At 26.7% G+C, this 15,873-nt stretch overlaps 2 protein-coding genes across 3 annotated transcripts; one reads left to right on the top strand and one right to left on the bottom strand.

The window, feature by feature from the left end:
- Positions 1–1,086: 1,086 nt before the first annotated feature.
- Positions 1,087–4,527, bottom strand: LOC132930066 (E3 SUMO-protein ligase PIAS3-like). Of its 2 annotated transcripts, XM_060995725.1 has the most exons (3): positions 4,378–4,527; positions 4,204–4,310; positions 1,087–3,056 (listed from the first exon to the last, which is right to left on the bottom strand). In XM_060995725.1, exons 2-3 carry the CDS (start codon positions 4,228–4,230, stop codon positions 1,308–1,310), a joined length of 1,776 nt encoding a protein of 591 aa, XP_060851708.1. In that variant the 5' UTR covers positions 4,231–4,310; positions 4,378–4,527; the 3' UTR covers positions 1,087–1,307. The 2 variants fall into 2 exon arrangements, with proteins under 2 accessions (XP_060851708.1, XP_060851707.1); XM_060995724.1 differs by having other exon boundaries at positions 4,204–4,510.
- Positions 4,528–9,018: 4,491 nt separating this feature from the next.
- On the top strand, positions 9,019–11,260 carry LOC132930662 (uncharacterized). Its single transcript, XM_060996651.1, has 2 exons — positions 9,019–11,023; positions 11,093–11,260. The coding sequence occupies exons 1-2, from the start codon at positions 9,530–9,532 to the stop codon at positions 11,099–11,101; spliced, it is 1,503 nt and encodes a 500-aa protein (XP_060852634.1). The 5' UTR covers positions 9,019–9,529; the 3' UTR covers positions 11,102–11,260.
- Positions 11,261–15,873: the final 4,613 nt, after the last annotated feature.

Genomic DNA, 15,873 nt, shown 5'->3' with positions numbered 1-15,873 from the left:
TTATAGGTCTATAAAATAACGTGGCTAATAATTGTTACAGACTACAGTATAAACTAAGTTTATGTATATTTTTATAACTGTAAAACTGCGAATATTTAAACTTACTCCCTTTTTTTTTTTTCACTGACCTCTTCAGCTTATTAAATTATGTATAAAGCCCACTAGCTAGATCACACTAGGTACATATTTATTTATATTACCAACATCAAATACCTTATTTAAATTAACAATTTTTTCTTGGATGTCGATAAGGGCTTTTTGAAAATTCCAGAGATAGTACAATATAGTTTCTGCATGTATTGGTTACGTTACTATACAACACTACAAATTGTTAACACATTTGAACAGTTATACCATGGCATATTATAATTATTTTAAGTATGTATTTTAAGCCATGATAGTTACACTTTGTATTTTTGTAACAATATTGTTTATTATAACTTAATGCTACTAGTTATATTATTAAATCCCAATATCCCACATAGTATAAGATTATTTATTTCTTGTTTTCTCATAGTACATTACATTTTTTGTCTTAACAATTAATAATATCCCTCACTGCTCATAATAAATAAAATTTTTACATAAATATTAAAATATAATCAGGACAAATTTACCGTGTGCATATATTGCAGTTATTTATAACAAACTATTTCAAACATGACAGGTTAAACTTTTAAATTAAAAAAGATTCAAAAATGGAATGGTTAAAAATTAAATAAAAAATTAAAATATTAATTTTATTCTTATATTGTGATAAAATCATTAAATGGAAATTAAAATTACATTATAAGTTATTGTACAATTCAGTCAATTCAGAATTCTAAGAATACTTCAGATTCAATTAAATCATTACTAACAAATAAAATGTTTAAAAAAAACTTTTTAACTCAATTTATTTTAGTTATAACTAAAACTATCTATGCATTATTTTAAAGTAATTAAAAACAAAAATTAAACATATAATAGGTATTATGATGAGAAAAATCTCAGTACTTCAGTAGTTATTATACCCATAGCCACCGTGTTCAGTAATAGGTTGTAATGTAGGTAGTACCCTAATATTTCAAATGATCTATAAATAAATTAACATAGAAAAACATGATTTAATTACTGCATCGAGAATAAGTTAAATAAGGCAGTTTATAATTATATATACATTATTAAGAATATTAATTAATTACAATTTACTTGGTTTCGTTAAGAGATAAAACAATAATTACCAATTATACTATATCTTTTTGAAAACAAGTTATTTAACATAGATAATTATATACAATTTAAAATAAGAATTAAAATACATCAGTTCAATCTAATGTTATAACACATAAAACCGATCTTGATTTATCTTTTTCTTGATGTCTATTATTTCTACTGCTTCCAGAACTACTTGCTATACAGTTATTGGACCCCGAGATTGTAATACTTGGAAGGTAAAAATTATTTAACATACAGGACGAGTCACTTGATGGATCAGGTTCATCATTTAATATAACAACTGGTTCATACTTTGAATTTGTAGAAGTTGATGGATCAGGATCGTCATTTAAAGTAATAATTGGTTCATACTTTGTACTTGAAGCTGATGGTGTTGAATTATTTTTAAGACTCAAGTCTAATACATGATCAATTTCAGAAGGATTTGTTAGATCTTCTATTTCTGCAATATGCTCAGATTTTATTACAGATTCTTCAACTTTTGGTGCATTAAATTTTAAACGTTTTGATTTTGGTATATATTCATTATTATCATCATCATCATCATCATCAGAATCTGACAATGTAAACACTTCTATATTATTTGTAGGTCGACAGTCGTTTGTTCTAGAATGGCTTGGATATTCTCTATTTTTTCTTTCAGACCATGTACCATCTTTTAATAAAATAACATTTTCGCATTCTTCACTTAAATTTGGACTTTCAAGCATATTTAAAAAAAATTCATCAACTTCAATGTTTTCAAATTTAATTTTTTTCTTACATAATGGGCATGTCCACGTTTGTTTTTGCTCATTCATCTGTAAGAATTGTATTGCATCAAAACACTGCATATGTATACAGTTTACACCTCGAGCAGGAAGTTTCATTCTTAGTTTTGTTAATGGATCCTTAACAGTAGCAAACATAGAATCTACACCCATATCAGCGTCATTTTCCATAGATTTTTTAATGAGTTCTTTAGTTTTATCAGAGGCACGTACTGGTCTTTTTTTAAGTTCAACAAGTAGATCATTCCAAGTTAATTTTTGGGCCACATAAACACCAGCTAAATATTCATGTGGTTCTTCCGACCATGTAATTTTTAATGTGTTCTGTAAACAATTCCTTAAATCAGTTTGCTGAGTAATATCTATAGGAACATTGCATCGCCAAGGTGTGATACCAGCTTTTGTTGGGATGTTTAACGTAGGTAACTTACATTGACGATCATTTACAGAAACTGTAATATTGTAAGGTAAACGTTCAGTAACATTTTCATCAAGTCCAACTTGTACTAATCTTAAAATTATTTGAATTTTATATTCTTGTCTGGCAATATTCCATGATTTAACAATAGAATGTCTTACATTATCTGTTAAATAAAATAGCCCAGTAAAATTAGCAGCATCAATATTAGTCTGGCAGTACATAGGCATTAATAATGTTTGAACTGTTTTAAAGAATGGTAAATCTTCAAATTCTTGTTGTGGGATAGCTGGAATTGGGGTTTCAACAATAGGTTGAACAGGATTTAGTCTTGGTGATGCATAAGATTGGCTATGAGACGGAAGTCGAGGTTGTCGTAAAAATCGTTGTAAAAAATTTTGCGGTTGTACAACCGGTGCCTGTGGTGGTAGTTGTGGTTGTTGATTTTGTTGTGGTCTAGATCTATAGACTTGAACAATTTTATATTTCAAAGCTCTTGTTTTTGGTGAAGGAGCAGTTAACAAGTTTAAAACTCGCTTGCGTAAAGATTGTTTGCTACCAGATTTGTTCTGCTTAACAGCTTCCAAAATTTGTTGTAATTCATTTAATCTTAAATCATATACCAACTGATGAACATATTCAATGTCTGCCTAAAACCGAAAATAAAAAAATTAATAAATAGGGTAAAAAAAATGTAACAGTGTCAAATTTGTTATGCAAAAGGAGCTTAAAATATTAACTCATTATTTGTATGCATAGAAGTGTACCTATATGATACTTGTATAGGTGATACAAACAATAACATAGTTGAGGCAATATTCCACTACACCGCAATCTGAATTATGTTGTTATTTATAAAATTAAATAATATAATTCATGGTTTACACAAAACACGGTGTTATTGAAATACCGTATACCTATACATTGATATACCTACTTTCATAATTTTTTGTTAATTAATTTACAATAGGTACCTTTTTTTATCTAAAAATTACTAACATCTATAAATGTATAAACAAGTTAGCTTTTTCTACAGTAGTATCTTTGATCAACACTTGATGAAACCAGAACCCAGCTGGATCTTTGAAAGTCTGTATAAAATAAAACAGCAAGTAGGGATACATCTCAGATAATAGGCTACATGCTATGTTTTCAAGAAATTTTCATGCTATGTATAAAGTCTTTTGAGGACAAATGAGAATAATTATTTTTATGTATATATATTTACAATAGCATGGCTTAAAAGTAAAAAATAATAATAGATTAACCACATGTTCAGACAAGCAAAGTCTGAATTACAAGACTACTGTATTAAACTTAGGGGAAAGCTATCAAAAAAATAAATTATTAAACTAATACATTATTTGACTTAATTTTTTTTCCTGAATATTACATTTGTACAATCATGTTTAAATTTCTGCTTGGCAACTAGCATAATATACCAACAATAATAATAAACTAGATTAACATAGGTACAACTTGTAAATAAAAATGATTCTGATAATTTATTTATTTAAGTACCAAATAAACTAAATATAAGGTATATCATTTTCAAATTAAAATGCAATTTCGATAGGTATGTGATGATTACGGTGTATAATTTAAGGTTTTAGGTAAATATTAAGTTTAAAAATTAAATAATTAAAAAAAATTTAAAGAGTATTATCTAGGTCTAGGGGTATATGTAGGTAATGTATAAAACAACACTTATAAGATAATTGCTTTAATATCTACTGTAGTACAGTTAGTTTAATACGTAATTACAATAAATAATATAATACAAATAGATAAACTTACAATTAAATGATTTATCGATTTCGCCATTTTTGATTCAACAATGACCAAGGATCCGTGATTATTTTACGTTTAAATGTTCAATAAACAATCATCTATTTGTTATTTGTCTAAATTATCAATAAGTAAACAATTAGTAATAATTACAATTTATTCAAAATGGATTAAAAAACGGACCCTATAATAACAGTCAACATTTGTAATGAACAAGCGATCAGTATGAATATGAAAAAACCAAACGGCGCTGTAAAATACTAAAATGTAATATTTCCAATTATAATATACTGATAACATGAGAGTTTCGGATTTCTGTCGTTCTGCAATCGTACACAACTATAATAGAAAAAATAATGAGTGTATAAGGTTTATACCACTCAGACTAGGTTGTAGTCACTGTAAAATGTTGGGACTGCGCCTCGGCAGTTCTTCCTTCGAGATAACAGCTGCATACTCAGAAATAATCTCTTGGCAGAAACGATGAAATTGGGGCAGATCATGGATAGATAGTGCAAGATAATGGATATATTATAACATCAGTCATCAATATATATTAGAAGATATCTTCTAAGACCGTGATTTACTGAATTTAGATCGTGAACAATAGAAGCACAAACTAAGATTTAGATACAAATATTCATGGCTAAATACATTGTCTTGAACTAAAAATAACCAATATTCCTTATGAAGTAGTTTGGTGAGAACAAGAACATTCATAAGAATCAATAATTTGAATAAATTGATGATGATAAAATATTAAAATGATTCAAACTAAAAGAAATTAAATTAGAAAGTCTATATTATCATAGATAGTGAGAATAACTGCAAAAATACATTTTTTTTTTAAATATTAAATATAATATAATATACAAACTTGTCTTGACTTCAAATTAAAAACATAATTTTAAATTGTGAAAACAAAATAGTAATGCCATGAGTAATGTACTCGTATTTTCAAATTTGGGAAGTAAAATTAATAACAGTACTTAGTGATAATCACGGCTATAGCACGGTCTTATATAAGACCGTGGGCTATAATATCTATAGCGAGTATAGCCGTGGTGATAATATTTCTTTCCGGCTGACGTCATGATATGCGTATCACAGTTCTGTCATACCTAAGTATTTACTATTTAGCCATGCAAATATCTACATACGTTGCAGTGGCGGAGTTAGAGTTTATACTGTCGACTGAGAATATCTCAGTGCTATCCACTGGTCGATATCAGGAGCGCTAATGCTACAAAATGAAAGAAAAACCTTAAACCATCCATAACTTCACCACTACCTATATATTTTGAGCGAAACACAAACACTTCAAAGTTCAAACACTCCAAAATTCAAACACTCCACAAATAATTTTGTATCTAGCCAGACTAAATTTACGGGGGGGGGGGCAATACTATATGCGTATCGTATTTTATCGGCTACCAAAAACAGACATCCAAAGTTTACCTGAGTGGCAACTGTCAGTCTGGGGGGGGGCAGTGGTGGTTTATCCCAAATATGGGCCTATGTAAAAAATAAAAAAAGCCCCCCTCCTACATCTTTTTATTCTAAATAATATAGATTTACACATATTTATATTTTATAACAATGATAATATACTATGATATACTTTCAGATTGAAAAAACGAGAACCATTTAAAATTGAAAACAATTTTTTTACTTTTTCGTACATAACTGTATTTATTTAATTTTTTTTTTTTGTGGAACGTTGAGCAATAATGGGGCCCCCCTGCAAGCCGAGGGCCCGCGGCATTTGCACACATCGCACACATGTATATGACACGCCACTGGAGGGAGGGGGCATGGCCTCTTAGATCCGCGCCCGTGTCTAGCCCGATATCATCGTTTTTTTTTTAGGACATTAAATTTGGTTGTTATTACTTAATACTTATTGGTCTGTGCCTGTGCTTATTATGAGCAATATGAGCTACGAGCTACGACTACGATCTACGAGGTAGTACGACTGTACGAGCACTACAAGCCCCTGGTCCGAACGGTAAACGGTAAAAAAAGCCCGGAAAAACGGAAAAAAAGTCCGAGAAAAAAATAATTTAAAAATGATATTATTTATTAGGTATTAAAATATATAAAAAAAAATAATTAATTATGCATTAATTATTATCATTATTTTAAAATTACTTATATTATATTAAATTATTATTACTATATTATATACTGACAACTGAGTACTTACATATTATAAGTTAATTATGTCACATATAATTTACCATTATCGTTAGTCGTTACTACTCCCTACTGACTCTATTCCTTTTTCGTAAACAATGTGATATATTTTGTAATATCAGTTATATTATAAATATAGGTATTTACCTCAGTTGGTAGTTAATATACCAGGACATTTTTTCGAAGACTTCTGGGAACATTTCCATCTGAATGTTTTTATTAGTTTATGCTGGATTGTATATGAAAATTCACCAAAAATAATTTTTTTACCATCTTTTATTAATTTTACACTATCCATTGTTATAAAAGTATGTATTAAAGTATGTACAATATTACTGTTAACACTGCTATGGCACGAGGTTGATTACTAGTGCTATATATCGTAGGTATACTAGATAAGTAGTAATGTTACTTGTTAGTTTTATATGGAAATAGTAAATACCCTTAGGCCTTAATTGAGATATCATTGTGTATAACTTGTCTCAATAGTATGAACATTTGACTATTTGAGTATACAGAGTGAAACAAATGTTGAAAAAATAACTAAGCTCAATGAAACATTTTTGTTTAATAATTTTTTTAAGAACTAATTTTATTTTAATTTAATAATTAATTTATATTTAAATAATTTTTTCTCGGACTTTTTTTCCTAATTCGGTCGACGGGGGAGCATGTAAATTCCGCCCGAAAAAAAATTATAATTAATAAACACATCCTACCTATAAGTAAGAAGTTCTTATTACTTAATGAAGTTTAAAAGTTTTAAGTTATTTTTTTTTTTTTGTATTTTTCAATTAAAACCGTGTTTTTTCTACAAAGTAATTTTTAATAATTATTTATTTATTTGTATTTATAAATGAACGTATCCATAAGCGTAGAACTTGTTGACAGGAGTGGCAGTCGTTATACGTAACATAATGTAACAAATAAAATATAATAGGGTAAAATAGTATACATTTAATATTTATTACTTACAGTTCTCATTGTTCTCAGTCCTATATGTGCCATAATTGGTATATTTTTGATTAGGTATTTCAATAAATATTGCTGCATGGGGAGTAATCCTTGCATGTGAAAACATTCAACCCTCATATTTTTATGGTATACTGGTTAGTGGTTCCGTACATAAAAAAAAAAGTATTTAAAATTTTAAAGTTTAGTGAATGAAGTAAAGGGGACCCTTGGTATTCCAACATTTCCATCGCTAGTTATCGTTTGTTTACTTGTATAAAATTATGATTCATGATTTACGCATCAACATACTAAATTAGAAAATTAGAAGTATCCTCGTAGCGACATAGTCTTTTTTCCTAAACGGCTACCGTTTAAAAAAAGTTAAATTCCCAAACGACTCCCATCTAAAAATGTCTTACGAATAGGTAACGAGTAGGTTTTTGAGCTATTTATACATGCATAATTTTTTTTATATAAATATAAATAAGAAATATTTGTACCCTGTCAAAAAACTTAAAAATAGAAGGTTTCTCACAAGTTGTTATTAAAGCCAATTCAAAATTTAAAAATACACATAGGTAAATATATCTAGTATTTTGTTTTTATAATCATTTGAATTTCAAATTTGAACGAAATTAGATATTGAAACAAAGAGTAATGATTATAATTTATAATTATTCTGTTGTAAATTAAAAATATTATTCGCAGTCTTTGTAGGTACTTGAAATTTTAAACATTAAACGTTTATTATTATATTTTATACGATTAAAGACTTTTTCAAATGTAATATTTTTGGCAAAAATTAATTTTACTTATATTTCATTATAAATAATAAAACAAATTACCTTAACAGTAATTTAAATATACAACTTAGTAATATATAAGTTGATACCGTCTTCGCTCAGAATCATTTTTAGTATTCAACATATATTATATTACAATAAAAACTAATAAATGACTCAACGACAACATGCATTTGACACCGCGCATACTGCATATTGATATGATGCACATCAATAATCTACTATACAACAGAGTGGTTACCTATTTATATTTTAGTACTTTCCTCCTTTTATATTAATGCATACTTCTAAATGTACTTCAAACGTATTTAATTTTTGAAATATTTTATGACATTTTTTACATTTATACGTAAGCTGTAGCTTGTAATACATATAGTACCTATGTAAGTATCCTATTGCTACTCTGTACTAATACTCATACAGTATATAATATTAAATATACTGATGATGCAAATTTCCTTATCAGAATAATCGAACCATAATCAGAATCGCTCGGAAAATAGGAAGGTACTAGTATCAGATTAAAAAATATTATTAATAATCATTATGAAATTCAATTGAAAATGACTAAGAACATCTGAACATACATAATGGTCATAATGCAAAAAGATTAATAATATTGTTTTCAAATTATGATTAAGCAATAAGAAATTCATAATATAAATATATAATAATTAATAACAAAATCAATTACACAAAATGTCCAATGAAATATAATTGATAAAATATGAATAATAAGTAAGGTATAATGAAAGTTTTAAAAAATGATTATTTTAGATTCTGATCGAAGTGATGAATGTATTGATTTTACAATGATGTGTGTGTTTTTTTTTCATTTTTATTTTTGTGTCTGTCATCACTAGGGCTGGGATTTTGATGCAAAGGCATCTTTTTTTCTGGTGTTTTGAAACATTGGTCCGTAAGTATAAAATGTGTTTTGGGTGATACTGATTATTTTAAAGAATTTTTTATTTTGCATTTTTTGCATTTTTTGACAAAATTAACTCTTAAATGCATTTTTAGGACATTTTTTATGTTTTTAGTGCATTTTCTTGGTTTTTAGAGCATTTTTCATAATTTCTTCATAAAATGAACGAAAATTGTTGCGATTCACAAAAAACTTTCGGCAAACTGCTGACGGTACGCTAGGGTTTTCCCCGAAAATTATCACCGTTATATTATACCTATTATGAATTATTATTTTTATTACACCATACATACATACATAGGTACAAGTTATCGTCGATAACAATTTTATCATAGCTAGGCTTAGATAACTATTACTGAATTAGTAACCAATTAGTACGTCCGCCGTCGTAGTCTCGATAGCATTCGTTGTGTTTCGTCGTGTCGTGTTTTTTCGTGTGATTCATAAGTTCAATATGCCGAAAGTAAAAACGTCGAAATCAAATCGATTAACGAAATATGTAAATGAATTCGGTAAAGAATTTTTTTCTACAGACGGTGAAATATTATTTTGCAAAATATGTGAAATAAAAGTGGCTTCTGAAAAAAAATTTACCGTTGTACAACACATTTCCCGAGATAAACACGTTCAAGGATTACGTCGCCGAGAACTTAAATCGGACCAACAGGTATCCACAATGCAATTTATAAATGAAAATCAGCTATCTCCGTTTTCTTATGATTTGACTAATGCCTTTCTTTCGGCCAATATACCACTTAATAAACTTGAAAATCCAATATTAAAAGGTTTTTTAGAGAAGTATACCAATAAATCAATTCCTGATAGATCGTCAATTAGAAAAAATTATGTAAGTAAATGTTACAATAATACCATGAATAAAATAATTCAATATGCAGCAGATAAAAAAATTTGGGTTTCTTTGGACGAAACAACCGACGCAGAAGGACGTTTTGTTGCAAACTTCATCGTAGGTACGTTAGAAGTCGGTTGTCCTGGAAAAACATTTCTTTTAAACTGTGAGGTATTGGAAAAAGCGAACCATTCTACTGTTGCTAAAATGTTCAATAATTCTCTATCTTTATTGTGGCCTGGAGGTATTCAATATGACAACGTATTACTATTTGTAAGTGATGCAGCACCTTACATGGTGAAAGCTGGAAAGTCAATCCAGTCATTTTATTCAAAAATGATACATGTGACTTGTATTGCACATGCCCTGCATCGAGTCGCTGAAGAAATAAGAGGGAATTTTTCGAAAGTAGATAAATTAGTTTCAAATGGGAAAAAAATATTTTTGAAAGCACCTTCCCGCGTAGAGAAATTTAGAGAAATAGCAAAAGGTATACCTTTACCGCCGCAACCAGTTATAACTCGTTGGGGAACGTGGTTAAACGCTTCAATTTATTACTGCGAACATTTTGAATCTATCAAAGAAGTTGTCAATGCACTTGACAGTGAAGACGCTATTTCTATTAAAAAAGTGCAAACAGTAATTAAAAGTTCTAGCTTACACAGGAATTTAATTTATATAAAAGCGCATTTCGGTACATTGCCTGAATCGATTACTAAATTAGAAACTCGTGGACAGACTTTATCAGAATCTTTAAGAGTATTAGAAGATATAAGAGTTTTAATAAATGAAGCACCAAATGAAATTGGTACTGCAATAAATAAAAAAATGGAAAATGTTTTGAATAAAAATAAAGGGTTGAAAATACTACAAAATATTTCAAAAATTATAAATGGTGAAAAACCAGATGAAAACAACATACCGGAAGATATAACGACGGACGATATTTCACACTTTAAATATGCTCCAGTATCATCAGTCGAAGTCGAAAGAAGTTTTTCTACTTACAAAAGTATATTGTCCGACCAACGACGATCATTTTTATTTGAAAATATAAGACAGCATATCATTATTCAGTGCAATAGCGATTTTGTTCAGGTTAGTATTAATAACAACTAGCAAAAACAAATTAAAATGTTAAAATTTTTTTTTAAATTATTATTTTAGAATGAATGATTAAGAAAACAGAAGCATAAAAAAACTAAAGAAGCAACAACGTACAATAAACAAAAAAAAATACATTACTGTAGTATAATTTAAATTTTTTTCTAATTTTTAACCTATAATAAATATAATTTAAATGCATTTTTTTAGTGCATTTTTTGAGTTTTTTAAGTCATTTTTGCATTTTTTTAAGGGCATTTTTTGAGATTTTTTAGGGCATTAAAATCCCAGCCCTAGTCATCACGTTTTGGAATAGTAATAGTGCTTTGATTTTTGACTTCAGCCCCTCTTTGAAAAGGAAATTGAATTTAATTGGTATTTTTTTTGAGAGGGCGGGTCAAAAGCAAAAAAATTGCAGTAGTTTTTAAAAACGTCAGGAAAAACCCTGAAAAAGTAACGGAAACGGGAATTTTTACGCTTAACCACTTAGCGTTATCTATATACGATTAAATTTTCAAAATATTTAGAATTTTTTTAAACTATTTATAGGCCATTGAAATTTTCGATTTTTCTAAATTGTTTTTCTTGAAATCACGAATATTTGCAAGGAATTTTGAGGTTGAAAATTTATAAAAATTTTGTAATTTATATCTAAGGTTAAAAAACCCAACACAACGTTCTCCATAACTTTTCATCAAATAACTGTAAAAAAAAACTCCAGCGTAAATATAGAAACAATTCGGTGCATCCAAATTGCGTGCCAAAAAAATAAAAAATAAACGTTTATTGGAATGTCCGAATTGCATGCCGTGTAACTATTACCACCAACAAGTTTATCTTTTTTTATTATGCACTTACGTGTACAAGTTGAACTTTATTTTTGATTTTTCTATTATTTTTTTAAAAACGCATGCATAGAAATACTTTTTTTTTAAATTTTTAACAAATCACAGGAGAAGATGGCACTGTGAATATTAAATAAAACGATTTTAGTTTTAGTAGGTAATCAAGTGAAATACATTCACTACTGAAGTCTTACATGGAATTTCAAATAAATAATAATATTATAAAATTTGGTGAAATTTTATTGAGAATATACATTATAGTACAAGTATATTTATAATAATAAAATAATAATAATTATAATGATAAAATATGTCAATATGAAAAAAATAGGGAATAGTTTAAAATTATTTAATTAATTAAATTATACTGAAAAATTACAAATAATAATAATAATAAATCAATAATAATCAATAATAATAATGTACGAAAAATCAAAATTAAAGTTTAAGTTTTATGTATAAGTACCGACATCGTGTATGATAAATAACTTGTGGGTACACGGCATGCAATTTGGACATACACCCCTCTAAAAGATGGCATGGAATTCGGACATTTTTTTTTTGAGCATGCAATTCGGATGCAGCCGAAAAATTGTATGTGCGTATGAAATTTATTTTTTTACGAAATCGAATAAAATAACGATTTATTACAATTTAAATATAGGTAATAATGTAATATATCCTACTAGTTATCCATAGACTGACAAATCATCTCCGTTCAGAATCGTTTTTCGTATACATTGATACCTGTCATTGCATTCAAATTTAACACATCCATTATAGTGACCTACTCATCAACCCCATCTCTATTTTCTACTATACAGCAGAGCGATATCCATTTGCCCACTTTTTTATCATTAAAACTATGTAAAACTATTACATTTTGTTATTTGTGTTAAAAAAAAAAACTATCAATGTCAATAAGAAATCTACAAAATATAATGAAGATCTATATTATTCTATAGCCAAAGGGATGCAAATCTACCAGGATAACTTATGATGAAAATACAAAAGCTGGGATTTTATTATTACAATATATGTAATTTATAGTAACTGAAAGTGTCTGTGATACCTAAATAATTCTAGGAATTATTATCATTAAAAATAACGCGTGTTTCTTTAATTTTTTTCATAACATGAGAAACAGAAATTTACGTAATTTTCTTAAAAATAGGGATTCTTTCCAATTTCTTGTAACAATATTTGAATAGGAATACCTACATTTCTTCCAACACTGCTCGTTGAATAGTAAGTATAGATTATTAACTATTAGCAAATATTCCTTACGAAAAACAATGGAATACCATCATAGATTTTCAATCGTCTACAGTTATTTAATTGTAAACAAGAAAAATATAGATAATACAAATAAAGGATGATTCATCTTTCAAAGGTAAATACTTATTTTCTCGATAAATTTTAACGTTTTTAAAAATATATTTTTACATAATTTGACGACATTTTTTTTTTTTTTTTTATTAGCTTCTAGTATAACTATGATAGCTCAACAATTATTGAAATATAACAAGATTGAAATTTGACGACATTATACAACAAAATTCTTGAAAAAAATTCTATTTTTTTTTTTTTTTTATTACTTTAGTTGTTTTAAGTATTTTTGCTTTTTAAATGACAGCATGGTATACATTTTTAATTTCATATTTTTAATCGAAATATTTTAGTATCTATAGTAATTAAAAAGTAGCTATAAATATGAAGTATTTATTGTTGAGATGAGTAATATATATTAAAATTATTAAAATCGTGATTGAATATGTTGTCATATTTTCAAAAAATAATCGATGATTATCGATTTTTAAATAAGGCAGTTTTTTGTATTATAAAACTTGTAATTTTTATTTTGAAGACCTGAAAAGTGAATAAAACGTTTAAAAAATATAAAATGTAAGTCTGTTATTTTTTTGAAAACCATTTAAACAATATCACAGAATTTTTTTTTTTGTTTACAGAGTTACTAATAATATAATTATAATTTATAATATTATATTAAAAATAACTATAAATACTCTTAGTAATATTAGTATGATAATAATTCTTTAAAATCAAGTATTGAAAAATTATGATACTTATATTTTAGTATTAACACTTCAGTATAAGATAATATTTTAGATATTAAATATTTAAATAAATATAATATTTTTGTATGTAAAATACTAAAATAACATAATACAACTAATTATACATTTGTTTTGAAGAAAATTAGCTTTATAAAATATTTAGAATTTAGAAATGTATATTGACTATAAATTTAAAAATATTCATATTAAGTAAATTGATAATAAAATGTGAACATTTTTTGATATTTTTAGTATATTAAGAAATATGTTATTCCCAATATCAAGAGTCTTAAACTCATAACTTATACTAGCCTGATGGTTTAGTCGATTATTAGTTACGGCTTATCCTTTTAAAGAGATGCCTTCAATTTCAATACACATACTACAAACAAATGAATTCAATGCTGCATCGAATATCAATTAACTTTTAAAATTCATATTTTTTAACTCATGGTTTATACCATAGTTTTAATAGTTATAGAAATTATGGTAAAAATAACTTCTTTGCATAATGCAGTTTGTTATAAAAAAAAAAAATGTTTACTTTTAATTTTAAAGAAATGACTAAGATTTCTTCACATGAATATATTTTTGAAACAATATTGTTCTCAAAATGAGAACTAGTTTTAATATATTTTATATATTGTTTGTATTTTGTGAAATTTGTACTATATTAAAAATGAATTTATCTTCTTTTAGTAATAATTAATAATTAATAAGTAAACTTATTTTATTATATAGACGATTATATTTTAATACTATATTTTATTTTCACTTAAAATGTGTTTAATTTCGATCTTATGTTTTATTTTTAATAATACTTTTACTTTTATTATAATACTGTATTTTTCATTATGAACTACTCACAGTCCAGCCATTTATGATTTATAAAGTATACCATTAGCATATTATTAACTGATATTTTAATTTTAAATCATCGTTATTATTGTTGAAATGAAGTTATTTATTATTTTTTCTAGCGCATATTGTTTTTAATTTTATGCATTAAAGATTTAAAGGCATATAATACAAATATATGATTGCAGTATTTTTTATAAATAAATTTAAATATAATTTTTACGTTTTCCCTAGAACAGTTTATACACATTACACACAATATATGGAATAGTACTATAGTAGCTAGCTGGCGGCCAACGATGTATAATATTATTATATATTATGGCATTACGTATGAATCCGGTTGCGTTTTCCGGTTTCGATATCCACACGTATAGTCTGATATTGGAAGTGAATTGCAATTTGTGAGTGGTCAGATATTCAGATAATAAACGACTATGCGAGTAGGTAAGTATATTATATATATATATGTATATTATATTGTTCCAGTGTTTTTCATATTTTTATTTTATACTAGCCCGTGGTCACAAATGTTTTCAGCGGTTTTCGTTGAACATTCTTGAGAAAAAACAGCAAAATATAATACATAGAATTTAAAATAAATTTTAGATCAGCCATCACCAAACATATTTTGGAAAAATTACAGAAGATAAAGTTTGACATTTTGATACATTATATTGTAATAACGTACCTTTTGGCTATTGCTAAAACTGAAAAATGGGAGCAAGACGAAGAATTGGTTATGATTATGATTAAGTATTATATTTACGATGCCTATAGTAAAGTTATTATTTGATAAAATAGAAATTAAATTATCAACAATATCAACTCAAAAAAAAAAATATATGTATAACATTTTAAATAAAAGCAAGAAGGGTTATTGTAATGTTGTGTAACACCATTACGTTATTATATATTTTATTACAGTATAATCTCTTTGATCAAGACTTGTTGAGACCAGACTCTATCCGGAATCTATCCGGATTAAACGGAATGACGTTATTTTTTCAACTTATGTTATAAATATTAAAAAAAAAAACCACCTAATTTATAAACATTCAAA

Source organism: Rhopalosiphum padi, chromosome 4, assembly GCF_020882245.1.
Source record: "Rhopalosiphum padi isolate XX-2018 chromosome 4, ASM2088224v1, whole genome shotgun sequence".
Lineage (NCBI taxonomy): Eukaryota > Metazoa > Arthropoda > Insecta > Hemiptera > Aphididae > Rhopalosiphum > Rhopalosiphum padi.
This window is presented reverse-complemented; position numbering and strand designations above follow the sequence as displayed.

Coding starts and splice junctions, on each gene's coding strand:
- LOC132930066 (XM_060995725.1), bottom strand. CDS start 4,230: ATGGCGAAATCGATAAATCATTTAATT. Junction 3,057..4,203: donor AATCGATAAATCATTTAATT/GTAAGTTTATCT, acceptor TTTCGGTTTTAG/GCAGACATTGAATATGTTCA.
- LOC132930662 (XM_060996651.1), top strand. CDS start 9,530: ATGCCGAAAGTAAAAACGTCGAAATCAAATCGATTAACGAAATATGTA.